This window comes from Pongo abelii, chromosome 17 (genome assembly GCF_028885655.2).
Source record: "Pongo abelii isolate AG06213 chromosome 17, NHGRI_mPonAbe1-v2.0_pri, whole genome shotgun sequence".
Taxonomy (NCBI): domain Eukaryota; kingdom Metazoa; phylum Chordata; class Mammalia; order Primates; family Hominidae; genus Pongo; species Pongo abelii.
Window position 1 is genome coordinate 67,134,130 of NC_072002.2, and position 27,351 is coordinate 67,161,480.

A 27,351-nucleotide genomic window follows, 5' to 3' on the forward strand; every position below is an offset into this window, starting at 1 on the left:
TATTCACAAACTTCCTGAATTTTGTTGGCAGAGACTTCCTGGGAAGATTCATGGACTGGGTTAAGAACCCTTGCTGTAGAACCCAGTCCTGAACCACCAGAGGCTTCACCTCAGCTAATGGAAGTTTTGAGTGTTTCAAGAAATTTGGGGGTAACCAAAGAGTTTCATCCAATTCTAAAGAATCCATCCATGTAAGCTACTTCAGAAGGTTTTGCTTTAGTGATCACAGGTACTTCATATCTTAACTTTTCCAGGACAGGAAGGAATGGGCATGACTAGGGATCTAAAACACTGTTGTCCAGTTCCAGCATCATAGGAGTTTCCCTGATGATGATTTTATCCTGTATTTTTCATGCTTTCCCCCATGCCTTTCTTCTTAAATAGATGTTCACATTCTCTCTGCTCACAGCCTGGTGAGCATGGGAGGATGACAAGAACAGTTGGGGAAGAATCTAGTAAGGAATGGTCTGAATCCACCGCTGAACATCTCCTTAAACGACAGAACTTTTACCAGAATGACATTTCTATTCATTATCCTTGCCGGCCAAATTAATTGGTTTGTAAGTTCACTTATTCTGCAGAAACGTATTGGCATGTGCAGAATTCCAAGTTCTATGCTAGCATCTGTGAGGAGTGCAAAGATGGATGGCATACAACCTCTCTCCTCTCAAAGGAGCTTGAGGTCCCGCAGCAGAGACAAGTTATGCAAAGGAACTCAGCTTAAAACAGTTTCCTGAAAGGGATTTACTGTTCACCCTTCCTAAGTTTTCTGCTGTGTGTGTGCGTGTGTGTGTGCGCACACACGCGTGTGTATGGTTGCTTCACTTTATCTGCCAGGGACTGGAGAAATGTCTTTCTTGTTTTCCCAGCGCACTCCCTTCATTACGTGAACCATCATATTTATCACGATACTTTATAATTATCCATTTAGCTTCTCTCCCGACGGATCACAAACCCCTTGAGGATAGAGACTGAGTCTCACTAGATGTCCCAACTATTTCCTGGGAGCCAACAGAATACCTGGAACATGATAAGTGCTTTTAAATATATTAAAGAAAACAATTCAGAAAGAAGAGAGAACACAGACATGAGACGTCCTACAAAAGGAGGCCCCTTAGCTATTATGTCAGGAAATAACTTCTGGCCTTTGTCCGTTGTGTGTTTCAGGATCTCGATTTCCCTCCCGTCCTAGAAGGGAGTTGGATCAGTTGATTCTTTCCAAATGAAAAAATATATTTTAAATAATGCCAAGGGCAGAGAAGGAAGTAAACATCCTGGCCACCACCTCCGCCTTAAACGCCCGCCTAGGTTTTACAGTCAAATACCAATAATTTCCTGAAGGCTGAGTGTCAAACACGGTCGCTGCAAAACCTCCAGACGCTCAGGATGTTCGCAGGCTCCATTGACAAAAGTGACTTCCCACGCTTTGCCCACAGAGGGCATCCCTGCGCATTGATACGCAGACCAGGCGAATGCAGCTGCTGGAAGCCTCCTCGGTCCGCTCTTTTTTCCCTAAGCCATAGTCTCTCTGCCCCCACCCCCTTCCCGTGGAATCTTTGCCTGATCCAGTTCGTTTCCCTCCGGTCTCCACATTTTCCCTTCCAGCCCTCCACTTCTCCGGATCAATGTGTAGTACGGTTCCAACTCCCAGCTCGCACACCGCTGGCGGACACCCCAGTAACAAGTGAGAGCGCTCCACCCCGCAGTCCCCCGCCCTCGCCTCTCCTCCCTGGGTCCCCTCGGCTCTTGGAAGAAAAACCAACAGCATCTCCAGCTCTCGCGCGGAATTGTCTCTTCAACTTTACCCAACCGACGACATGGAACCAGCGTCAACCTTTTAACGCACAGCGCGGCCACAGGATTGCCTTCCATCTCCTCTTGGTCTCTCCTGGATGTGGTTTATTGATGACTTGCGAGACCCTCAGAGAGCTGTCTTCCCTCCTCTGGCTCCCTCCGTTTCCTTGAGTTAGTTTTCTAAGGTTTTACCGGGGCTCGGGATCTCTTGGACCGAATGGAACTTTTTGCTGCCTGCTTTTGCTGCTGATTCTGTCAGTGGACAAGGAAAAAGGCTTCGAAGGCAGCAGAGGCGCAGGGGAGGTGGAGAAAGAGGTGGAGGAAGAGGACGAGGAGGAGGAGGAAGCCGAAGGGGCTTGGCGCGTGTGTGTGCATGTGTGCATGCGTGTGTGAGTGCATGTGTGTGAGTGCTGCCGCTGCCCGCGACCCCTGGCCCCGAAGGTGTTGGCTGAAATATGGAGAATAGTCTTGGATGTGTTTGGGTACCCAAGCTGGCTTTTGTACTCTTCGGAGCTTTCTTGCTCAGCGCGCATCTTCAAGTAACCGGTAAGTGGCTCTTTCCTTTCTTCTCGTCGCACCCCCTTCCGTACCCCACTTCCCTTCTCATTTCATTTGGCGAGTAGTAGAATTGGGGTGGGGGATAGCAAGAGATTTGGCGCTTGCGCTGCCCCCCATTTCCTCACCGATGATAAAAGATAGAAGAGTTTTTTTCTTCCCTAGGGGCGGATGATGGTGGGGGGGGGTACTAGGGGCGCCCCTTCGCTGTTTTAAAATCTGATGCTTCACGCATTTTTGCTTCTGCAAATACTTGGGTTGGTTTGGAGAGCAGGCGGGCTGGGGCAGGTGCTGGGGATATCATTGAAAGGAACTGGGTTGGGTCCTTAAAGCCTCAGAAACCTACCAAGTGGGGAGGATTGGGGCAACAGGGGCAGGCGAGGAGGACATCCAGGGGCTTTGAGGAAGTCTGCGCAGAATGTAGATGGTGGGGCTGAGTCGTTGGTGTGTGAATACATCTCCTTTTGGTTTGGATTTTTGGACTTGGTGATTGAAAATAGGGAAAGGGACGGCTAATATGTTTTGGTACTTCCAAGGAGGGGATCCTGGTACTGAAGGAGGCATAGAGTTGCCAAGGAGGAGGGGAGGCGTGTTTAATTTTGTTTTATTTTTTAACGGTGAATGTAGTTCGCAAGCTGAGTCTCCATATAGCTCCAGGACACCTCCAAACTCCAAGTGATTGATATTCCAGAGAACCGGCGCCCTGGCCCTGGCACTTGCCAAGCTCAGTTTCTAATTAAAAATGGCAAAACTGTTTGGGGATTGGATCTGGCTAGAGCAGGAGGAAGAGGGACCTGAAGGCTGGCTGATCAGGACTGCTGTAATCTCCGAATACGGAGCTGGCGGCTTCGACGGCCAAAAGAATAGAAAAGAGCAAAATGACTCATGGTAAGGTCCACTCGTTTTGCGGGACCTCACCACAAGTGTCGATGGGCACTGGGGTACAGTGAGCGGGCCTGGCAAAGAAGGAGAGGAGAGCGGCTGGCTGAGCAATCAGATCCCTTCGAAAACGACCTTTTTCCAAATCCAAAGGAAAAACAGGCTCAGGCAGAGACCGGGCGTTGAGTAGGAGCTCCCCAGTTCGTGCCTGGGAAATTAACAGGGAATGGCACATCAATCGCGGCCAAGCCCCCAGCCTCCCCGGAGCCCGCAGCTCCGGCTTTCTCTTCTCTGCTAAGTGCTGCATGGCCAAGGGTTGCGAAAGCGAGCGGAAAATGCGCCTCTCACGGTCGCGAGGGATTCAGACAGTCAAGCGCCAAGGCAGCCCGAAGCTCCCCAAAGCCTAGCGCGGCCGCACGCGGGCAGGAATCTGCGCTTGCACTCGGGCTCAGCTCCTCATCTTCCTTTGGCCAGAGACAGAGAGCAGGCAGGAGGGGTGTGTGTGTGCGTGTGTGTGTGTGTGTGTGTGTGTGTGTGTGTGCACGCGCGCTCTCCTGTGATGAGCGCGTACCCGCATCCGCGCGCTTAGCCGCTGGTGCTCCCTCCCTCCGTCCGTCCCTCCCGGGCCGGTCCCCTCCTCCCCTGGCTCTTCTCTCCCGGAGCTTTGTCCTCAACAATTACTCTCGCGAAAGGTGGGCGGGGGTGGGGGGTGGGCATCTCCGCAGTAATGAATAGGTGTCTGTTTTAAATTCCCTCCTCGAGACCCTCAAATGCTAGAGGCTGCGGGGAGGAGGACCCTCCTTCTGCCCAGAAGATTGACTTGGGCTTTCTATGGCAGTTTGGGAGACCTATGCGGACGGGAAAGGGGAAGTTCAAGGGGCTTCCCTCACTGGGTAGAAAGTCTGCCTAACAGCAGCACTGCTGACCTGAAATGTGCTAGCTGAATGCACTGCATGAAGCAAGGTGTACAAAAATGAACAATGATGTCAATTACACGACAGTATTTTAAAGCTATTACTCAACTGACTTTTGTCTGGTATAGGGTGGGGGTAGATTAACAGAGATAAATTTATGTATGTTTTATTAATGTCTAAATTAATTAAATATTCTCTTTTCACTTATTTACATTTCTTGTCCAGAGAGTCAGGGCCATGTATTACTGCTTCATTTTAATTTTCTCCTCAACAGACAGATCTATGCTTGAAAAAGCAGATGTAAAGAAGGGATACATACACACACATACACATGGGTTATGTTGGTGGATAGGCTAACGGATCTAAATCTTTAAACTTTTCTGCACTTCTAAATCCATATTTGTTATTTGCATGTGAGTTGTGATGCAGTTTGCGGAGTTCGCAGGAAAGTGGATGGTGCATTTTTAAGATATTGCCAATTCATATCAGTCTGGCCTTTGCTCATTAATCTGAGTATCACTTCTTTCTCTTAGTAATAATTTTGCCTGTTTAGGAACATGGCAGGAAACTTACAACAAGAAAGCATAGTTCACTCTATAAAAGGACCAGTAGGAGGTGCCCTTAATAAGGCCAAGTGTCTAGTTTACTGGCAGTGAAATTCCCATTCAGCAGGGTGTTTTAAAGACTTTGTTGATTGGTAACAAAGGATTATGGAGACTAGCACAATAGCACTGGGCCCTTTCCCACTTTCTAGGTAAAGTCTGAAGCTGCTGTAGATTTGTATGAAACTGTGATGATTTAACAAAGGACAGCCCTGAACAGTGTCAGTAGAGAGTGAGGACTTAATGTTGGGGGAGGAGGATGGTGACTTTTTAGTTGGCTTCTGTAAGATGTCATTTTCTGATATATTTGACATGAGCCACAGGCGCAGGAACCATATAGAGTCTCAGGGGATCTCAGATAAGATAACAATTTTAGATGTTGGATGTTAATGAGTGAAAAATGAGGCATACATATTAATTAATTCTTCATACATGTTTGGGTTCCATTGCATTGAAAAAAATCTGTGAGTGTTTAAAGTAGTCTGGATATGCTGAAATGAGGCTGGTCGCCCTCCCTAGGTGACCTCTTCTCATTCCCCCAACCAAAGCAGATCAGATGCCCCCATGTGGGTTTGCTTTTGAGTGGCGGGAGTGTGGCAGAGCCTGAGGGCTCGGGGTAGGCTGGCAGTCCACTCCTCTGTGAGTGCCACAGTATAAATCACCAGTGACCTGTCAGTGTCCATTTCCCACACAGCAGCAGCTGCCCTCTGAGTTATAAAGCATGTGAAACGGCCACCACATGTGTTATATGTGAATATATTAGGCTTAGTGCCTTTGCTTTAATGCTCTTAAAAGCCAGCGTGGCTTGAGTTGCTGATAGGCATTTTTTTCTGGGGAGAGATTTATAACTTCTCAGTGTGTATGACTTAAATTTATTCTCTGGCAAGTTAACCTGTTAGCAAACTTCCTTATTGTTTTCATTGAAGAGGAAGAGCCTTAATCCTATCTAAATTCCTGAATGAAGCTCTGCTGAAAGTTTCTCCTAGAGTACAGGATATTTGCAGGCTGTAGTATGGTTTTCTAAACCAATGGGAAGCTTGACAAGATATATGGGGAGGTGATTTTTTGGTGGGGAGGCGGGGATATTTTTACTTGTTTTTAGAGAGGGAAGTTGTGATACTGCATCTTCTAAAGGAATTCCAGCAACTCAGTTATCTCAAAAGCATCTTTAATGAGAGGAAATGTTTCTTGCTTCCAGTTTCATAAATCTAGCAGTCTGGGATTCTTCAAATGCATATAATATGCTTCTGGAATGTTTGCAGCTGCACGCAGTAGGGTCATCTAGTATGATCACTGTCATTTGGAAATGAGCCCTGATTTAAATTTTGACTTCCAAACAAAAAACTTATCTTTACCTGGTGCCGCATGTTTAAAAGCAGTGCTGAAGTTTCTGAACAGAATATTTCTTTCCATGGGAGACTGTGCCCTAAGATTACATTTTAAAGTAAATGTTCTTACTATTTCTTTGGAAAACTTGCCATCCCAAACTTTGCATATGAAAGTTCCTCTTTATGATTCTACCAGTAAAGATAACTCTATTTAAAGAGAATGCAGTTGTTTCTGGGTATTTCTTTAAAATTAAAATTCAGTGTCCACATCTACACACAAAGAAGGAGGATTTCCACCCCCTCATACCTTCTCCTTCAAATAGATGATTTTGGTGTGAATTATGATAGCTCTAATTACATAAGGGCACTTGCAATTTCACTAGAGAATGAGTTCTTGCCTGATTACAGATCTTCCTACTTTCCGTAGGAAGTTTCTGGCCCACACTACTATCAGAAACTTGCACCAAATTGGGAACACATTGCTCTGTTTTGGTATTTGTTACCCAGCTATGCATTTTGGAAGGATTAATCTACCTCAGATGATAATCTCTTAGATGAACTATATACATACATTTCAAGAAATCTTAGCTTTGCCTGAGGCCAAAGAATAATGTCACAAACCCGCTGAAATTACTTGATTAATTGATTGATTAACTAACGATAAAAAGTCACTTGGTTCTGGAAAAGTACTGTACTCCCTAAAGAGGAATAGTAAATACTATGCACATTTACAATTCATAAAATGTAAACGTCAAGTCTTCTTCCCCCTCTTTTTCCATCCCTTCCTTATAATGCTCTGGAGGAAAATTTAAGAGTTTCATGAGTTGTCACAACAGTTATATCTTAAGGAATCATAGCTTGGAATCTCACTAACTCTTGATTGATAGACACTCAGTTAAATAGCAACACAATGTCCAGTGAATTTTTCGGCAGCCTGCTATGGGCTGCTTGCTTCTTTTCAGCTTGTTTCCAAGGAATCAAAACTCTCATCTCTAAGAGGTGTGGCATCAATACTGCCTCCCTTGACACAGCCCAAGAAAGCCTTTCTCACTCTGAAACCAAGGCTGTGACCCACAGGCACTGTGTTTAATATGCTGTGTTACACTTTGCAAGGTCACGGGGATTTGCCTTAAAAATAAATTTTTAAACGTTCATGTATGCTGCTTTTGGTGGAGAGTTAAACTGTACTCTAAAAGCAGCTAAATAGTGTTGTTATCTTACGACATTCTAACTTGTGGCCTCTCGGCCAATATTATTGAAGTTCTAGAGCTCACAATCTTTAAGAGAGACAGGAGCGAGCTCTATAAGATAATAGGTTATGCCAACCTAGTTAAGCTACTTTTTTTTTTCCGAAATGGTGTTACCAGGTTGGAATAATAGAACTTTAACCTTTTTCAAAGTTACTACTTTTCAGAGGAAAAAACATTTCTTAATAGTATCATAATATCAGTAGCATGGCACTGACCCAATGTATTTAAGATATTGTTCTTCAAAATAAGATCTCAAGGAAAGGCAACGTTAAACTTGTCAAGAAGAAAGGATGAACAATCCAGATTATTTTCCCTGCAGGCCAATCAAAAATGTGCAAGATAGAATTACATGTTGCATATGCCAAATAGGTCATAGCAAAAAATAAAATGTAAAGTATTATGCACCTTTATCATTGCAGCACTCAGGTAAATGAAACACAATTTAGTACCACACTTTTTCTTTCTCTCACTCTAGAATGCTAATTCCTTATCTTATATTTCTCTGGTTTAACACCATACTAACATGGAGAAATACAGGTTGGCTGACTGATGATCAAAATTATTATAGTGCTCCAAAGTTATTTGACAAATTTCAGCCTGAGGTTTAACAACTAAATCCCTTTAATTCAACTATTAAATAAAAGTGTTTTCTTTGGTAGTTTAGAAATACCTGAGCTTTGTCCCAATGGTGTGGTTTAGAAATACATAATAATGCATAAGATTGAATATGCCTTCTTTTTCAATATTGATGGGAATTTGCCAATGGTAATACCAGTGCATGTTGCTCTTTTATTAATAGTTCCAAACAACCATATTATTCGCAGCTTTCATTTCTTGGGGGGAAAAGTTCAAGTAGGAAACACACAAATCATTCCATATTTATTGATCATATTTTTAAGGCTATTCTTATGGCATGACTTCTGTAGGAATGTTTCTCTTTTCTAGTAAATTCCATGAGCCCAGTGTCTATGATCTACTTCTACTTCGTGATATACTTTAGCTTAATTTCACTAATCCAAATTTTTTGACTTTTAGCTTGCTCAGTCATTTCACCATTGCCCTCCAGGGAGGAAGCCCCTTTAAGACCATTTGTGGTTATTATCATGAAACTTAACAGGAGTATTTATTGCAATTTGGAGATTTCTTCCTGGTTCATCCTTTAAATATTGGTTCTTGCCTGAAGGCTACTCCTAAGAGTATCTAGGACAAACATGTTCCACTGAATTAACTGAATCTTTAGGATGTTATCTGATGAAAATACCAATTGGTTAGTGAATTGTGTCCTAATAAGAGGACTTGTCAATACAGCATTATTCTGGACCATCTACAATGTTCTTAAATCTGAGTTTACATTTTTACGAGAGAAAAAAGAAGTTAAGCAGTTAATATAAATGTTTTTAACTCAAATCACATTTTTAGATTTTACTTATTTTTCTACAGTCTTTTAGAAATATTTCTCCACTCATCTAGCTGCCTCTTTAAAAGTATGTAGAACATAATTTAACCTGTTCTTAATAGATACAATACATCACTATGACTTCCTTAGAGTATTATGTGATTTTATAGGGATAATTTTTGAAGGCATTGCATCATACAGAACTGTTTATTTTTCCCATCAGTTGACCATGGACTGTTACTATTGTTGAGTTTTATCTCTGGCTATAAAATATATTTTGTCTACATCTTGTGTTCAGCTGAAACTCCTCCCTGTATAAAACTTCCTCAAAGCAGTTCTCTCCTTTAGTTTTGATGCTAAGACATAGGGGACTAAGTTTTGTTGGGGTTGTGTTTAAAGTAGGAGAGGATTAGAAAACAGCACCTGAATCCCTCATTAGAGGAATATCTAATTAGTTTTAACTAATGATTATGTAGCATCTGATATTAATTTGGATGTCACTTGTGCTTTGTACAACGTATTTTTCCTTATTAAATGAGAATGTGGACTAGGTCAATTCTAGTTATTAGTTTCAACACGATATAATTTATTTAAATTATGAACTGTACATATAGTGTTTCGTATAATTAATAATACAATTCATGATCATGATAACAATAATAATAATGTAATAATAACAAATACCCATGTATCCACTAGCAGTTTTCTGATTTTTGTATTAACCCCTTGCCTTTTGTACAGTTTTTCTACATATGTATACATCTTTAACATGTTACTTTACTTGGCTGTTCTTAACAGTAATAAAATGAATATAATGTATATATTCTCTGACTTGAAATTTTGCTGAACATTAAGTATTTGAGTTTCATCTATGTGGATTCATATTGCTGTATTTCAGTCACTTTCTCTGGTGTATAATACTTCATGATATTAATTAACCATAGTTTATCTAATCTACTGTTGATGGATTTTGAAATTCAGTTTTTTGCTATTGCTAGTAAAGTTGGCATGAACATTCTGGTGCACGTCCACCAGCACAAATTTGCCACCATGTTTAGGGTGCATACCTAGGAGTGGAATTGCTGAGTCATAGAAGGGTATCTTTTCTTCCAGGAGGCAAAGACATGTTGCAGTTATTGAAACCCCCACCAGGGGCAGATGAAAGGCCTCTTTGCTTCATGCCTCTGCCAACACTTGGTATTTTCATATGCTTAATTTGCCCTCATCTGGTAACTTCTCATTGTGGGTTTAATTTGCATTTTCCTGATTGCTTATGAGTCTGAACATTTTTTCCATTAATTTGTTAGCTATTTGTGATTTCAGCAAGACAATTTTATGATTCTGTTTCTTCAACTGAGCAACCATTTGCTTTTAGACCTTAATATTATTGGTAGTTATTCTGTTTCTTCTACTAAGCAACCCTTTGCTTTTAGGCATAGATGTTATCAGTAGTCTAATGTTCAGGAAGTTGTCGCCTAATACAATACCATGTTGACTCTGGCCTAGGCTTTATTTAAGCACCTTCCCAAAAATGTACACTGATTTTGAGTTGGAAAAGACATTCTTAGTCACTGTAACATTGTTGATTACCCAGAGCAAGTCCTGCCATGTTAGTATCCTGCCTCATCCTGTTTATTGTGTCTTTATAGAGAATCATTTACAGGGAAGCAGGATGCTGGGATGCCAGGCTTAATTTGAGGCTCATTATGAATCCCCTGTATGTAATGGAACTAAAGGATAACAGAATCACAGAGTAGTAATGGTAGACACCAAATCTGAGTTAAAAATCTTAATATGACCATTTGAATTTGGGTATATTTCCAACATGGTAAAATACATAGGCCCAATATCATTGTTACATTTATGGCATATATGACTGTGGGTTTCAAACAATCACATGTGCTTTGTGCACCGCCCCCCCCCCAAATTTTTGTTTGGGTTTATAATTGTTTCACCTGCTCCCATGGGACAGGCTAATGAAGACCCCTGAATGAAATAAAGCCTCAGATGTACTTGCAGAAGCCTCTGTAGTGTGTTGCCTTCTGTGCAGACTCATTAGAGATGTGAGCCAAGGCTGAGACATCTAAGCAAACCCTCTGCACCCAGAGTCCTCAATCCATTGTTCCTGCATCTTTTTTCAGTCTCATGGGATCCCAGAAGAATATAAATTAGAGAGAAAAATCTGCAAAGCTTTTCCTTTCATGTTTAATGTCTGGGCAGAGCTGTTCCCTGCAGGACAATTTCTGGTTGTTTTCTCTCTCTGGTTTGAGGCATCTCCAGGGATGGTTTGGTGACTGTTTCCCTTGGGGAAGTTTTCAGCAGCATATCAGTTTTGCTGTTAAAAATTTATTTTACAATTCATCTGAGACAGTCCTGTTCTAAATGTTCTTCCCATTACTCTTGTCATCTGGCTCTTGATTCCTGCGTATCCTTTTCAGTGACACTGCCTCTTCTGGGCTGAAATGTGTTCAATAATTTGAGCTATAAATCACTCTTGCCTCTCCATTTGGTCTTTACTTAACCAGATTATAAATATTTAGTTCATTTGATTTTTCCTCATACCTCTCCAGAAGCTTAATCATGTTTAGTCTTCTTACTTTAACTCCCTCTAGTTTGTTTATATCTTTCTTGTAATCAAGGGGCCTAACTCTAATGTGCTCTTCTAAGTAAGCTCTCCAAAGTCATATATTATAAAATGCAAATTCAGCATCATCTTTAGCTTATTGTACAGCCATAGACACACATACGGTCTCTCAAAACTTGAGTTATCAGTTTTCAGGAAGGACTATGAATGCCTAACAAAATCATTGAGATATTATAAGGACCAAATAAGACCAAGTATTTCATTGAAGATAATATAATAGTTACTGAGCCTTTATCAAGGATTACAAATAGATTAATAAAAGATTTAGATGAGTTTCTGCCCTGCAGGGGCTTTTCCTCCAGTGAAGGTGACAGGCACACACAGAGGTAGGTAGGATACAAGGTAGAACAAAGTACTCACTGAAAAGGGACACAACAGTTCTGCTCTTCATGTGGTTTTTGTCATTGGTTCTGTTTATGTGATAGATTACATTTACTGATTTGTGTATGTTGAACCAGCCTTTGCAGGGACATGGATGAAGCTGGAAACCATCATTCTCAGCAAACTAACATGGTAACAGAAAACCAAACACCACATGTACTCACTCATAAGTGGGAGTTCAACAATGAGAATACATGGACACAGGGAGGGGAATATCATCACACACTGGGGCTGTTGGGGAGTTGGGGGCTAGGGGAGGGATAGCAATAGGAGAAATAAGACAGGCTGATGGGTGCAGCAAACCACCATGGCACATGTATACCTGTGTAAAAAATCTGCACTTTCTGCACATGTATTCCAGAACTTAAATATAATTTAAAAAAACTCATAATATATTAATATTTATTAGCTAATGGACTGACAGAGCCAATTCATTCATCCTTCTATCCCTAAATTGAGTGGACCAAAAAGAGGCAAGGGAGTTTAAAGAGTTGTCAATCATGTTTAAACCAAAGTATTGGTATGGTAAGAATGAGGATATTATGGTTTTGTCTACAGATCTGGTGGCCTGTTGCTATAAAAACATCTCCAGACTTTCGTGACCCTTTCTTCCCATATTTCTTGAATGTGTTCCAGGTATTGTGTTAAGGTGGCAATTTAGCTTAGAGACCAGTGAGATAAACATGCTAATCAAATACATATATTAACAAACCCACAATTCCAAATGAGATAAGGCTTTAAAGAAAGAAAATACTGTAGGAAAGAGTCTCAGAAAGCAGATCAGAGACAGCTTCCATGAGAAAGTGTGACTGAGTTTACATCTGAAGAATGAGTTAAGAAGGGGATATTTAGGAGAGGCAGAGGAGAGAATATCAGGTTAAAAAAAGTGAGCTCAAAGGCCCCATGGTGGGAGGAAAAATCGTGAATTCCAAGATCAGTGTACCCAGGGCCATGAGAACTAAACATAATAATGGCTTAGCTAAGGCTGGAGAAGACTTTGGGATTCTCTCTGTCCGGTAGTAGCTACCTGTACTTGGTAGATATTGACTGAATAAATTCAAATGAGTTCTTATCAAGGATCTTTCCTAATCTCAGTACAATGATTCAAAAATTTCAGCAAACTACATAGGCCACCTTTTCCTTGATTTTTTTGTTAGATGTGAATTTATGAACCTATCTATCCTATATGTTTAGAGATACATTATGAGGTGTTACGGACATATGTATGCAACCAAGAGAGAGGGACTTTGAAAAGTGTACAGAGCTAGAAAAATCCAAGTAATTACCAATTAACTTGGTAATAAGTCATTTCTCCTTTGAAAGCTATCACTGAACAGAGGGAAACAAAACTTCACCTTTCCTATAAAAATAGAATTGCCATGGACATTTCTTGTTCCTGTGGCCTCCTTCAAAATGTGTGCCTGAACGTGTTTAGTAAACCTAAACCTACATTTTTTTTGGAGTTTTCACAGATTATTTTCTCAATATGATCCTTTTCTATGCATTTTGTCTCTATTATTATTTCTTAAAAACGTGAATCAGTGTTCTCTTTGCTTTCAGTTACAGCTTATTTAGAAGTCATTGAGCTTGTAACCTTTCCATGTCACTGGGCCTGGAACTACTGCACCACTTGAATCAACCTACCATCTACCACTGGATGTTGCAAAGATTGCTGCTACACAGTCCTGTGGACTTTGGCCTTGATAAAAGGGGGCATAGCCTAGGGGGAAAAAGCATCCCAGCTATTGGGTTTGATTGAGATCCTTAAACTCACTGGACCTCAACTTTCCCACCTATAAAATGGACACAAAATCAACCTCTGCTTCCCAACTCTAAATTGGGGGTAAAAATTACTCCAGTAGTTAGCTATACAAGATATCTATTCCAATGCCTGACTTATAATAAGTATTTCATAAATGCTAGCCATTGTTAGTATTATGTTAGTATCACAGGCTACATTTATCCTGTGATGGTCTTTACAATAGAAAATTTCACAGGCACAAGCCAGCCATTCTAGAACCTGCCTCAATTTTATTGTTGTGATTTTAGAGACTTAAATATAAATTAAGATAGCCAGACTCCAATGGCAATTTTGAAATCAATCACATCATGATTTAGTGGACCCTGGTCCCATGACTTTGCTTGATTTAGAGGCTCATAGGTCGAGCTAAGTTGGATCTGACATAGTGCAATACTGATCAAACTTGGCAGCCTATGACACACTTCCTGTGGATTTTCCATCCAAACCATCCTCCCCTATTAACTCTTCCCTGGTTGACCATGTCCATTTTCTACAGACCCATCATCTACTCAGCAGGCACACCTAGAAGCTAATACTTGCTTGGTTAACGTGCAGTACTAGGTATAATTGGTCCTGAGGGTCTTCTCTGTGGAGGAGTGGCTCTCATCTTGATTTTGTGTCAATGCCCAGCCCTTCTTCATACCAATTAATTTAGAATCTTGGAGATGTATTCCAGGCAAAGGTATTCTAAAATCTCCGATGGTGATTCCAACATGCAGTCATGTTCGAGAGTCAGTGTCCTAGGATCTTTCTACTCCAAGTGTGCAGTCCAAGAATCAAGGCATTTGCATCACCTGGGAGCTTATAAGAAATGCAGAAACCTCAGGCCACACCCAAACATACTCAATTAGAATCCCAAGTGACTGAGGAATATTGCTCTAGATGACTGAAAGCATCAGATAGGGAGGTGATCCTTGCCTTTATTCTTCACAATTGTAAGTAATCATCTAGTCAACGGGAAACTGCCCCTACCACAGTAGTTTATCTTAGCTTGAAGCATCTGTCGCATGCTTTGGCTTCCGGAGTTGGTCTTATAGTGGCAAGCTATGCCAACATCAAAGAGTCTTCTGGTTTGTGGTTTAGTGGCTAATATATTTCATGGAGACCATGACATGTTTCATTTTCCTTGAGATTACAAGCCCTTGAAAATGCTCTTTGTGTGTTCCATCTGCCTTTTCCCTTCTTTTCTCATCAATACTCAATATAAGAACGCATGTTTTACAATGGTCTGCTGGTTTTCATTCTATATTTTCCCCTCCTTCAACTCTCTTTCCTCCTTAAAAATGCTCAGACCCAGGGAAAAAGAAAGACACGTAAAAGGGACACTGAGGCCCTGGGCCCTCCTCCTCCCTCCCTCCTCTGTGTCTCAAGTCTGATGCTGAGAGCACACACATGCTCAAAGTGAGACCCTGATGGGGGAGACCCCATACTGAACCTCGCCTTTTGATTGGGGATGGTCTTCAGGGCATGAAACAGACCAATTGCTCATTTTTCTGAGCCTCTGTGGCAGGGAAGAAGGGGTGTTAACAAAGGTTTTTGAAGAAGAGTAAAGCTTTACAGGCAGAAAGCTCAGTGCAGGGTTTTGAAGCTTTTGCTCTGCACTGCCTGGCAGACAGAGCAGCTTTAATTGGCGTGCTCCAAATCAGAGTCTACAAGAAGAGAACGTGGGGGCTCAGCTGCGCAGATTGGATCAATCTGAATGAAAATCACTAGTGTTCCTCCTGGGGAGAGAAGTTTTTGCTTAGCTCATGAACTGTAGGCCCTTCTCTGGTCCTGGTAGTAAATGAGTAGGGCTTTTGTGAAGGGTTATGTAAGGCTGCTGTTTTCTCTCCCTGCCTAGAGTAAAATTCTATTTATAGAGGGGTGAACTGCCTCTCAGCGAAACATGCATTTTATACACTATAGCTTAGGAAATATGATTTAATAAATCTTTAAGAAAGAATTAAGGGAAGAGAGAGAACAAAATCCTAGGCAGAGAGAGTGGGATGTACAGCAAGAAATAGGAGAAAGAGACAGCATCATTGCTCTGGACTTAGTTACTGGAGTAGTAATAGAGTGACTGATCATTCTTGTGTGCCTGAGACTGAGGAGTTTTACAGGAAGAAGGACTTTCAGTGCTAACAACAGGACAGCCCCAGGTAAACTGGAATGGTTTGTCACCCCTAATTTGGTACCTATGATGGGGAGGGGAGTAGAAAGAACCCTGAAAGATTTTCAGCAGGGAAATGGCATTTTAGATAACACACTGTTAGCCCTATGAGGAAACAATTACAGAATGGTAGCAAGGCCTATTATGAAGGGATGTTCTAATAGTCCAGAAAAGATGAATACCTCATTGGAGGTTTAGAAGCAGCTTAGATGGAGGCCTTACCCTTAATCTTGTTGCAAAGTCCAACTTGACATCCAAAACTGAAGGTTTTTTTAACCAACTGCTTGGCCAAAACACTGTCAGAAAACTCATTTTTGAATCAGGTTATCTTTTGGACATGATAGGATAATGTATTTATTGGAGAAGTCATGTCTAGCACTTCTGTGTTCCACTGTGTCTAGTACAGTGCTGAATTCATATTAATTATTCAATAAATACTCATTACCAAATTGGTTTTTATATAATGATTATTCTCAAATTTGCATGAAATCTGAAGTTTCTTTCTGTATGAGCTTCACCAAGTTCAGTTCAGGATATTATAAATTTCAGGGTTACTCAGCTTTTACTTACCTCTTATTTAGAGGTTTATTCTGTTTTCTTTTTCTCTCTCCCCTTCTTTTGCCTGATTTTTCCTTTACATGCCATTATTAATAATGTTATTGGCAACATTTCAGAGTGCTTGTGAGAAATTCAAAATTGAGGAATTCTGCAAATAGCAAAATGTAAATGTATAAAGTCTTATAGAATTTGCTATCTCTTTAAGCCCCATTACGAATGCATATAGGGTATTTGTCAACTCGCATATATGAAAATGGAACAAGATAAAGTAGGTGAATAATTATTTCCTACATAATAATCCCAGGGATAGACTCTGTGTTCGCCTTCAGAGAACCATTCCTGAAGACCTGAGTGAGTCAAAGCATTAAAATGTTATTTTTGTAGAACTCAGTGGAAGTCAAGACAAGATGATGGAGATTAAAAAAAAGCACATAAAATGAAAAGCACAAAACTTCTTGTGTTTCAAAGCACTGATCAGGCAGAAAAGGACCTCGGCAGGTGTTTGAGAAGACCTTTTTCTACTGATAAGGACTCAGGGGCCCAGAGAAGCTAGGTGAGCCTCTAAATCACAAATCTACAAATGAGTTCCATGAAACATATTATATACATGTGGGTGCAAATCTTGGCTCTACCAAGATTTAGCTGTATGACCCTCACTATGATTCAGGGTCCTCATTTGTAAAATTTGGAAATCCATTGCTGAATGGAAGACATTTTTGAAAAACATTACACTCAAGGATTATCACAGTCTTTGGCACATATTGAGCACTAAACTGTTTCTATTTTTATTTGCTCATTCAACAGATGTTTTTAAAGGTAATGTTTGATATATCATATTTGTTAGCTCCTGTGGTGTATTTAAACAGCATATAAACACACTGCCTCTGTTGTTTTAGTTAACAAAATGTTTGGAAGAATAAGACCTAGGCAGTGTAAATATGTAAGAAAAAAAAAGTGAGCAGAGTCACAAGGCAATATATTATTGTATTATTAAGAACCAAATGAGTGAGAGGTGCAGTTAGAGGAGGGAAAGAGAACATGATCAGAAAGCCTTCCAGAATGCAGAGGGATTGAGTCTGGTAGGTAGGGTAATTGGGGGACCTTACCCACATAGGACCTGACCCTATGTGGACACTGTTCTTTACATGTTCAGGCTCTGGAAGACAAAAAAGAAAAAAAATGATGGTGATACTTCACTGCAGAGAGCTTCTCAGCCCAGGTACCAGATCTCATCACTAGCAATGACTTCTCTGGTCACTAGCCTTTTCTCAAGCGGATTTATGATAAGGCTAGGAGAAAAAGGAAGAGAGACGCAGCAAGGTCATCTGAGAAGTAACTTTGGTGGCATACATAATGTAATTTTAAAATAAAGAGGCTTTACCTGTAGGGCTTTTTCTAATAGTTTTAAGGAGGTCTCAGAAGCTCAGGGAAGGACAGACGCCGTCACACACTGCATTTTGAACTGGAAATCTAGTAGCTGAGAAAGCATATTTAGGCTCCTGCACTACTGGAATAAGTCTGTGCTGGAAATTAATGTTTTCATCTTCTTTTTTTTCAGCCCAGCTTCAAAATGTATAGAAAACTTTGGTTCAGGATGCCAAAACCCTTTATTACTAATGCATAAAGGATGTTAGCTAGTTCATCAAAGATCTTCTGTACATTTTGCGGCCAAAGGGCAGGTAGCCCAGCTCAAAATTTGCAACTTAAGTAGCTCTTCCTTTATTCTTTCTTCCAGAGTACACAGCCATATGAGGTTATGATAATTAATAATTGATAAATTATTATTAGGATTATATTGTTCCTTGCTTATCTGAGACTTTCTATCTTCCAATGGCTTTTGAATCTTTTATCTATATTCATCTCTCAATACCTCTATCCAGTGGGCAAAATGGCTAATTTATCTCACATGTGTTATTAGTGAGGTTATGAGACTGGGGGCGAGTTATTTATTTAAGATCCCACAGAAGTTACCTGTTCTGGGTGGAAAACCTAAATCATTTTTTTTTTTTTTTTTTTGAGTCAGAGTCTCACTCTGTCGCCTAGGCTGGAGTGCAGTGATGTGATTTTAGCTCACTGCAACCTCCGCCTCCTGGGTTCAAGCAATTCTCCTGCCTCAGCCTCCTGAGTAGCTGGGATTACAGGCGCCTGCCACCACACCTGGCTAATTTTTTTTGTATTTTTAGTAGAGACAGGGTTTCACCATGTTGGCCAGGCTGGTCTTGAACTCCTGTTGTCAGGTGAAATGTCCACCTTGGCCTCCCAAAGTGCTGGGATTATAGGCGTGAGCCACTGCTTCCAAATTTGGCTTAACCCTTGTACTCACCAGTACATATTGGACAGTTTCCAAAAGCAGGACATTCTACTCTTTTATTCCCCAAAAATGCATGTACTAAAAAAATGCCACCTGGCACTCAGATCTTGATTTCTAATACCATTCTCCAATAAAAGAAACCAGAGCTCCTCAGGGAAATAGCTGATTCTGGAACTTACGCAGAAAACATACAAGATAAGGCTGGAGCATCTTGGAGTGCCAGAAAGGAAGAAATTCTTAAAAAAAATGAAAAACCTACAACAATAGAGTATGCCAAAGGGACACAGAACCTAACTGAAAGAGCTCTCAATGGTCAAAGCTGCAACAATTTGACCAAGAAAACCTATCAAGTAGTTTCCTATTATAACCCAAACTATAAAATAAATATCCATGAGTACATACTGACATAAATAAATAATTGAATAAATAAAGGGAAGAGACTTAGATAAATACCCTATGCAGAATTCCAAATATTTTTTATATATATATATATATATATATATATATTCTACTCTCAAAGAGTGGACAGAGTACAACCCATATCCTTTTAAGTGTGGGCTGTGCTTAGTGACTTCCTTCCGAAGAGTATGGTATACAAGGGGGAGGAGAGGAAGTTAACTACAGTGGAAAAATTGGCCAGATCATGAGGTCAGGAGATTGAGACCATCCTGGCTAACACGGTGAAACCCCGTCTCTACTAAAAATACAAAAAAAATTAGCTGGGCGTGGTGGCAGGTGCCTGTAGTCCCAGCTACTCGGGAGGCTGAGGCAGGAGAATGGCGTGAACCCAGGAGGTGGAGCTTGCAGTGAGCTGAGATCGCGCCATTGCACTCTAGCCTGGGCGACAGAGCGAGACTCCATCTCAAAAAAAAAAAAAAAAAAAAAAAATCTGACAAACACTACCTCAGCCAGGTGATCAAAGTCATCATCAGCAGTGATAAGTCATGTTGATAGCATGTCCCCCCTGATATGATGTGATGAGGATGGCATTTCACCTCTGTGATCTTCCTTTTCCAAATCCATAACCCCAGCCTTACAATGAGAAAAAGAGTAGACAAACCCCATTTGAGATTCTACAAACACCTGACCGTATTACTTAAAATGATCTAAGTCTTCAAAAATAAAGTGTGTGAAACTGCTCAGAAGGAAGAGGATACTAAGGAGACTTAGGACAAAATATGATGTGTTGTCCTGGGTGGGATCCAGGAGCAGAAAAAGGACTTCAGGAAAAAATGAAATGCATTCTAAAGTATGGACATTAGTTAATAATAATGTATCGATATTGATTCACTGATTTTTATAAATGTGCCGTGTTAGTATGAATTGTTAATAATGGGGAAACTTGGTGTGGGGTAAATCAGAACTTTGTATACTCTTCACGATGTATCTGTCAATCTAAAACAGCTCTAAAATAAAAAGATTACTGTAAAAAATACTCTCTTGTTTGATAAGAGTAGGACACCAAGCAGAGCCCTGATTCCACTAAACTTGTTTTTTTCCTCTTTAAGGATCAGAATGACACTCTTGTATGGTTATTCTGATAATGACAGACCATGTTTCAGTAACCCTTAGTATCCCTGCATATTTCTCAAAGTGTGATCACATCAACACCACTTGTGGATGTTTTAAAATGCAAATATGCTGGCTTTGCCTTACACCTCCAGAATCAGAGTCCCTGGGTGGACATTGAGGGGATAGGAAACAGCACTTTTAACAAGCTCTCTATGTGATTCTTATACACACTTCACTTGAAAACCACTTGGCTATGCATTGTCCCTAAAAATTAATAATGGTGGCTCTCTACTTACTGAGATGGTCTTTGAGCTCAGGGGATGATCTGGAGTCAGGTGAACTTGGGTTTAGATCCGAGGCCTACAACTTTCTAATTGAGAGAACAAGGACAAGATATTCTGCCTTTTTTTGTGCCTTTGTTTCTTCATCTGTAAAGTAGGAAAACAACACTTAATTCAGAGTACTTTAAAAATCATTTCAGAAAAGCCATGTAAATTATTTACCATATTACCATATTTACCATATTACCACTGCTCAACAGGCAGTGAGCACTAGCACGACTCTACTGGTGTTCTATTAGCTTGGTTATATAAATCCATATGAACATAACCAAAATTACTCCTCATTGTTACTGATACTCTCCACCCTCTAAAACTTGTCTTTGGCATCTTGCAATGCTTTCCTTACATGTTTCTAGGAGTCCTAAGAGCTATGTCATAAACCAGTTATCTTCTGCTAGGCATCTTCACATGTCTGGAAGTCTGGTATGCTTGCTGGCTTTCATGTCCCCAGGCAGCCACCGTCTCTTGCCAGCCATCCTGCTCCTCTGGTAGATTGCTGCTGCAGCATCAATGCTTTAGAACGTTTCCAGTGCCCGAGCATTATTACTATGTCCACTGACAAGACTGTCCCAACACTGATTCTCCCTCTGTTAAACTCTGTCATACTGCTTGTGTCTTCCGATTTATAAAATCCTCCATGACAACAATTCATTTAACTAGGGTCTGTAACTTTTCTCTACATATGACTTAGATTCAGTAGGAGAAGGGCTGATCTGGGGACAGATGTTGCATTTCCTATTCCCTGTCTTTAGCCTTTCTGTCTCCAAGCCACCAATGGAACTTCTTCCTTAAGTAGTATTTAAATCTTCCCTACATAAATAAGTTCCTGCAGAGAGATGTCTGTGTTTTTAGACCATACACCATAGGCTGTTTCATTGGGTTTGAGGTACACATGTGGTATAAAAATGTAGAATAATAATAATGACTAATATTTATGAAATTGTATGGTTTGAAGTGATATGGTAGATATTGCTTAAGAAATACTTATTGCCCACCCATTTTTATATTTAATACAGAAGAATATCCCACTTTAAGTAGCAATGTGCCAGCTCAAAAGACTCGATTTCTCAGACTCCCTTGCAGCTAGGGGTAGTCATGTGAAAGTTCTGGTGATTGGCATGGTAATCAGGACACTCCTGGGGATTTCAGAGTAAGCTTACTCTCCTGTCCTAATTACCACCCGCTTCCTCCTTGTTGCTTCCTTCTTTCTCTGGAAAGTAGGAGTGAGGCCTGAAATTGAAGTAGCCATCCTGTGTTACATCATCTATTATGAACAATGAGAAGGAAATGAGGAGAAGCTTGAGTCCATGGTGACTTCCTTGAGGTAGCTATATAACCTTGGGATTGTTTCTTTCTAGACTTCTTGTTATGCTACAAAGTAAACCTCTGTTCGATTTTAAAACACTGTAGTGGGGTTTCTGTCACAGGCAATACTCAGTTCAAACTGCTGTATGTTCTCATATTATTTTTTTCCTCACAGTTAAACAGTGAGAGAGGAACTAATATTATGTCCTGTTACAGATAGGAAAAGTGAGACACCAAAAAGTTAGCCAATTTTTCCATGCCTCCATGCTAGTAAATTGCAGACTTATGATTTAAATCCTGCTCCATAACACATGTCCTTAATTAAGTCTATGCTATAATTCCTAGATAAATAGATGTTGTAGCTATTACACTATTGTTGTTATTTTTATTGTTGTGGATAATTATTACACTATTGCTTTTTATTTTTTTGCAAGTCACATTAATTCTTGCAATGTTGTTTTTTTTATTATTGGTATTCTCCTCTCTAAAAGAGGGATCTTTTTCTGTGAACTGTTTATTATTTAGACACTTCTAGATTATTGAGTATATAAATAAAAATTCAATTTTCTGTTAATCATTTTCAAATATCACAGTTTTCACTAACAAGTTATAAGACAGCTTCATGCACTTTAATTTCCTCTGAAGAAGACATCCACTGCCACCTTATAAAAGACTAACATTCCAAATACGGCTTTAGAATGCTAATGCCTTACCTTAACAAGCCAACTTAACTCTGTGATTCACATATGTGCTGCAATTTCTCTCCCATTGTAGTGTAAGGGAATTTTGCATAGTTTTGATGTATTGTGTAAATTAGGCCAACAAAGTGCTGTGCTATGTCTTCATTAAAATAGGAGACGGTAATAATGCAACCATGTAGCGTGGTCTTGCAGGCTTTGAGTTATGAACATTCAATAGTGTCTCCTTACTTGTGCTTAAGTTGGCATTTGTGAGCAGCATATAATCAATTAATCAATAACCCAATTTTCTCTTAAAGAGATGGTGCGTCATTTAAAAAAATCAGAAACTACTGTATGATTTTATGAAAAGAGCCATTTCAGCAAAGAAACTTGTTTTAAAAACTCTGAAAGTCTTTTTTGGGGAGGACAATTTTGCTTCACTAAGCCAAAAGTGAAATTGGATACAAATGTTTAGTTTCTGAATTCTTTTATTGTTTTGCAACTACCAGAAAGGAAAGGGCCAGTTTGGGATTGCTAGTAAGAATGCATTGTTTTTACTCATGATTGGAGGTGTGTAAGTGGACCCATCTATGAATGCACAGTAAAAGTCAACTAATCCTCAAACTTACAGTTTAAAACTCATCTATTCTATTCTATTACTTACAAGCTTTAGAGTATACTAAGTTGCCTAATTTGTCTCACATGAGGTCACAGCAGCACAAAGTGATGCTTTCAGGATGATGAAGCTGACAGTCATGTTGAGACAAATACCTGGCCTTCTCAAACTTTAATGTACATTTCTATCCTTATCTTTATTATAATTTCTACCTAAAAAGATATATATGCTTATTCTAAATATTCAAATATTACATAAATGTGTGAGTTTGAGAAGGAAATTGTTCCATAATCCCATCACTTCAGAATAAACCACAATTTGTTTTGTTCAGTCTTTTTTGTCTCTTTCTCTACCTGCCCCACGTTTACTGTGAAATTTGTGGAAAGCTAATGTTTATTTTTGCATTGCATTAAGATACTGAGTTGTGTTTTCTTTCTACCAAATAAGTAAAAAGGAATATCGTGGAAAAAAAACCCTCAAATATTTGCTTTGTTATTTAGACAACAAAAGACATGATTAAGATGAAAATTGTCTCCATAAGACAGATCACCTTCCACGAGAGATACATGCTAGGCATGCCTGTCTTCTAAAAATGTTAGTTCCAACGCCTCCAAAATGTTCAACTGCCCTCTTGAACCTTGCCTCTAAAGTGCAGCCTGTGGGCCAGCCAACCTCCATATCACATGAGAGCATATTAGAAATGCAGAAACTCAGGCTTCATCCAAAATTTACTGAATTTAAATCTACATTTTAACAAGATCCCCAGGTGATGGCTATGCAAGTCAAAGTTTGAGACATATCATTCTAGTAATAGCATGTTTCCTACCCAAATTGCTACCATATTCTAAGAGCTGTGAGTTACTCATGAATTAGCAATGGTGTGCGGGGAAGGAACCAGTATCACCACAGCTCATTCATGTGGCTTCTAAATTTCCTCCAAAGGGTTGAGTGTTGTGCTCATTAAACAGTGTCAAGACCAGAATAACTGCCCAAGGGCTGGCTCACATCTATTCTCTTCATTTAGGTCATGGCACACATTCTCATCCATACCTCTGAAGTCCCAAGGCACTAAAGACCACATTGATTGGAATAATTATGTCTTCTATTCCAGTAATTGGTTGCTAATTATGCATGGCTTGATGTTATTTTGCTAATTCATATACACCAAATGAACCATGAGTTGCTTGAAGGAAAAGACCAGTCCCTGAGCTCATTTCTTCAAGGATGGCAGTCCTGTTTCCAGACATCTGGCCATTCCCATGAATGAGTGAATGATGGTTATTAGGTATGTTAGCTCCATTTATCCGACCATTTGTGCTTTCCGCAGATCCAGATTTGATGGTTATGTCCCCCACTTGGTGCTGGGAAGTCATAGGACTTACTTGATAAACAGTCAACTTCTTTCTTGAATTTATGCCAAGACCTCATATATCTATCTCTTTATGCTCTATGACCACCAGCATTGGTTGGTGGCCCAGTTAGAAACAAAAAGATCGGGTATAAGGGTAGGACCTGTCCAATTTGCATCAAGTAATCTTTCATAAGTTCCTAAGGGGAAGATAAGGGAGGGTTATAAAATTTGAATGCTATAATAGATTTTATCTTGTAGCCTATAGTTTTTATTTTTTTTCTCTTAGCTTCTAAAATCTATGATTGAGTCTCTGTTTTGGGTTACTAACTCCTCAAACCAAGAATATCAGAAGAACCTTAAAAAAATAGAACTTTGGAATATTAAATATTGAAGAAGAAAAGCTGAATCATCTCCCTATAGGCAGGTTGGGAGTGGGAGCAGAATCAAACAAAACTTCTCTTTGTTCTTTTAGCCCCCCCGACTCCCCTCCTCCTTCCATAAACCAAAAGAGCATTTATTTACTTGGGCTGCATTATAAATATCTATCTTTCTTTTATTCATTAATTCGTTCATTTCCTTCCTCCCTTCCTTCCTTCCTTCCTTCCTTTCTTCCTTCCTTCCTTCCTTCCTTCTTTCCTTTCTTTGTTTATGACAGAGTCTTTCTCTGTCACCTGGGCTGGAGTGCAGTGGCGGGATCTCGGCTTACTGCAACCTCTGGCTTCCGGGTTCAAGCGATTACCCTGCCTCAGCCTCAGGAGTAGCTAGGATTACAGGCATGTGCCAACACGTAGTAGAGATGGGGTTTTGCCATGTTGGCCAGGCTAGTATTGAACGCCTGATCGCAAGTGATCTGCCACCTCAGCCTCCCAAAGTGCTGGGATTACAGACCTGAGCCACTGCATCCAGCCTATAAACGCCTTTCTAGGGATAAACTTTGTTGGTTTACCATCACATAGGAGACTCAGCTCATCAAGAAGTCTGTATTCAGACCAGGTTCAGCTCAGACTAATTAATGAAATTATGTAATTGATCGGTTCTGTTTCTATTTCTAGGGCTCTTATATTTTGATATGAGAACATGGAAGTGCCAATCAGGTTCACGAGGTCACCCTTCAGAATCCCTCATTTCTCCTTTCTCGCATATCATGTAGCTGATGAAGAATATAGCACACTTCCTTCCCCTAAAAGATTCACATTAGTTGTGTCTTGGATACAACACCTCTCTTGCTCTTTGCTTCTAGCCATATCTTCTTTGACTCAGAAGGCTTTATCACTGGGGATATATGTCAGGCAAAAATGCAGTTCTCAGAAAGTTTGAGAGCAGGGTATTTTATAGCCCGTAAGGAAGGGCACAAGGCCAAAAAGGAGAACTAGGCTCTACTGGTCAATTAAAAAATATATATTTAAGACATTTTCAGTGTTCAGCCAACAGGAAGCATTATGGATGTTCAAATTGCTGAAATATTCACATACTTCCTCACTGATTGGTAAATATTTGCTATCCAGGGCCTCCCAATGTGCCCTCCTTCCTCCATTCTGATTGGTGAGTGACTATGCTAATCAGCTCCTAAAAGTCCTCCTTCTAAGATATCAATGTTGGCTTTTTTCTTAGTAACTTTGGAGGGCCAGAGGTACTCTCACCCAGTCCTGGGAAACTCTGATGCCCTTTAGCCCTTCAGTCTGCCATCTACATTGTGCAACATGGCACCCCATGGCCACGTGCCTTCTGTGCTTCTCTGGCTCCCTGAGACTGACACCTAAGCAGGTTGGTGTTCCTTGAGTCACCCTCTCATGGCCATCATTGAAAACCGCAGCTCCAAAAGAAGGCAAGGTCAGGAATCTCCACCACACTGATGCTTAAATATGTTTAATATTTAAATACCACACATGTTTTTTACTCTGTTCTGTGGAGACAACACTAAATGTCTTTGTGACCTGAGAAATGTTCATAGAATAATTTGCATATTATGTAGTGATTGGTTCTATGATTCCTATAAAGATTTTTAAAACTTTTAGTATCTTATTTACCAAAGTAAATATGTTTAATGAGGAAAGCATTTAAACAGGTATGTAAAAAAAAATAAATCACTCATCGTTACATGACTCAGAGTTAATTACTGTTAAAGTTTTGATAAACATTGCATGTGTTTATTCTTAATAGTACATAAATTATATTGCATATACTGGCATAACTTAAAAAAAACTTAGCCATCTATTATGAATGCAATTAAAAGATCAAAGTTTTCTAAGAGTTGGGAGGGAACTTGGAAATCTGCTAGATTCATTTTCTGATGAGGAAAACATTTATTACATAGCATTCCTCTGAAAGATCCTCTAGCTTCCTCCTTAATACCACCAAGGGCAGGTTCCACAGCCTTATTATGCCTCTGCCTTAAATTATGTTTGGATTAGTTATTCTAGAACTTTCTGTTCTACTCTTCTCACCTGTTGCTTCCTCATTGATCCTGGTTTTGCCCTTCTTAGTATGAGTGGAAGTGGGCCAGGAAGGGCAGGCTTAGAGGCAGTGAGGAGGTGGCATGGTGAAGTCAGTGGCCATTGTCTTTGATGAGCAAAACAGTCCTTGGTCATGAGACTGAATGAGTGTCTTGGGTGATCCTTTTCACCTCCTACTCCCACTATATTTTTTCTTCAGAGACTTACGCCTTTTTTGTCACACCAGAAAACTCTAAACATGTAGAAAGTTTAAAAGAAATAAATCGCATTTACTAATGCCATGCTTTTGGCTGAACACAGTACATTTTAGGAGACAAAAAAAAATAGAAGCATGTGTTTGAAAATAAATTGAGTTGGAAAATATCTAGAGGTTTCTTCACTATCATATGGTATGTTTAAACTTGTCTCCTTGTCATCTTCCTTGCTTTCTGATCTTGAGAAGATTAATGAGATGATGATGTTTAATGCTTGAATGTTTGGAAGAAGAGTGCTTTGCAAACGTCAAGGGTTAGTGTTATCCTTCACAGTAGT

At 40.0% G+C, this 27,351-nt stretch overlaps 1 protein-coding gene across 4 annotated transcripts in view; it reads left to right on the forward strand.

Annotated features, from left to right (window-relative positions):
- The first annotated feature begins 2,224 nt into the window (after positions 1–2,224).
- Positions 2,225–27,351, forward strand: part of DCC (DCC netrin 1 receptor) — a 1,201,233-nt gene continuing 1,176,106 nt past the window's right edge. For all 4 annotated transcript variants that reach the window (XM_024235927.3, XM_054537946.2, XM_063716903.1 and 1 more), the window contains exon 1: positions 2,225–2,340. In XM_024235927.3, the coding sequence (XP_024091695.3) occupies positions 2,250–2,340 (91 nt within the window). In that variant the 5' untranslated portion in view covers positions 2,225–2,249. The remainder of the gene's footprint in view (positions 2,341–27,351) is intronic.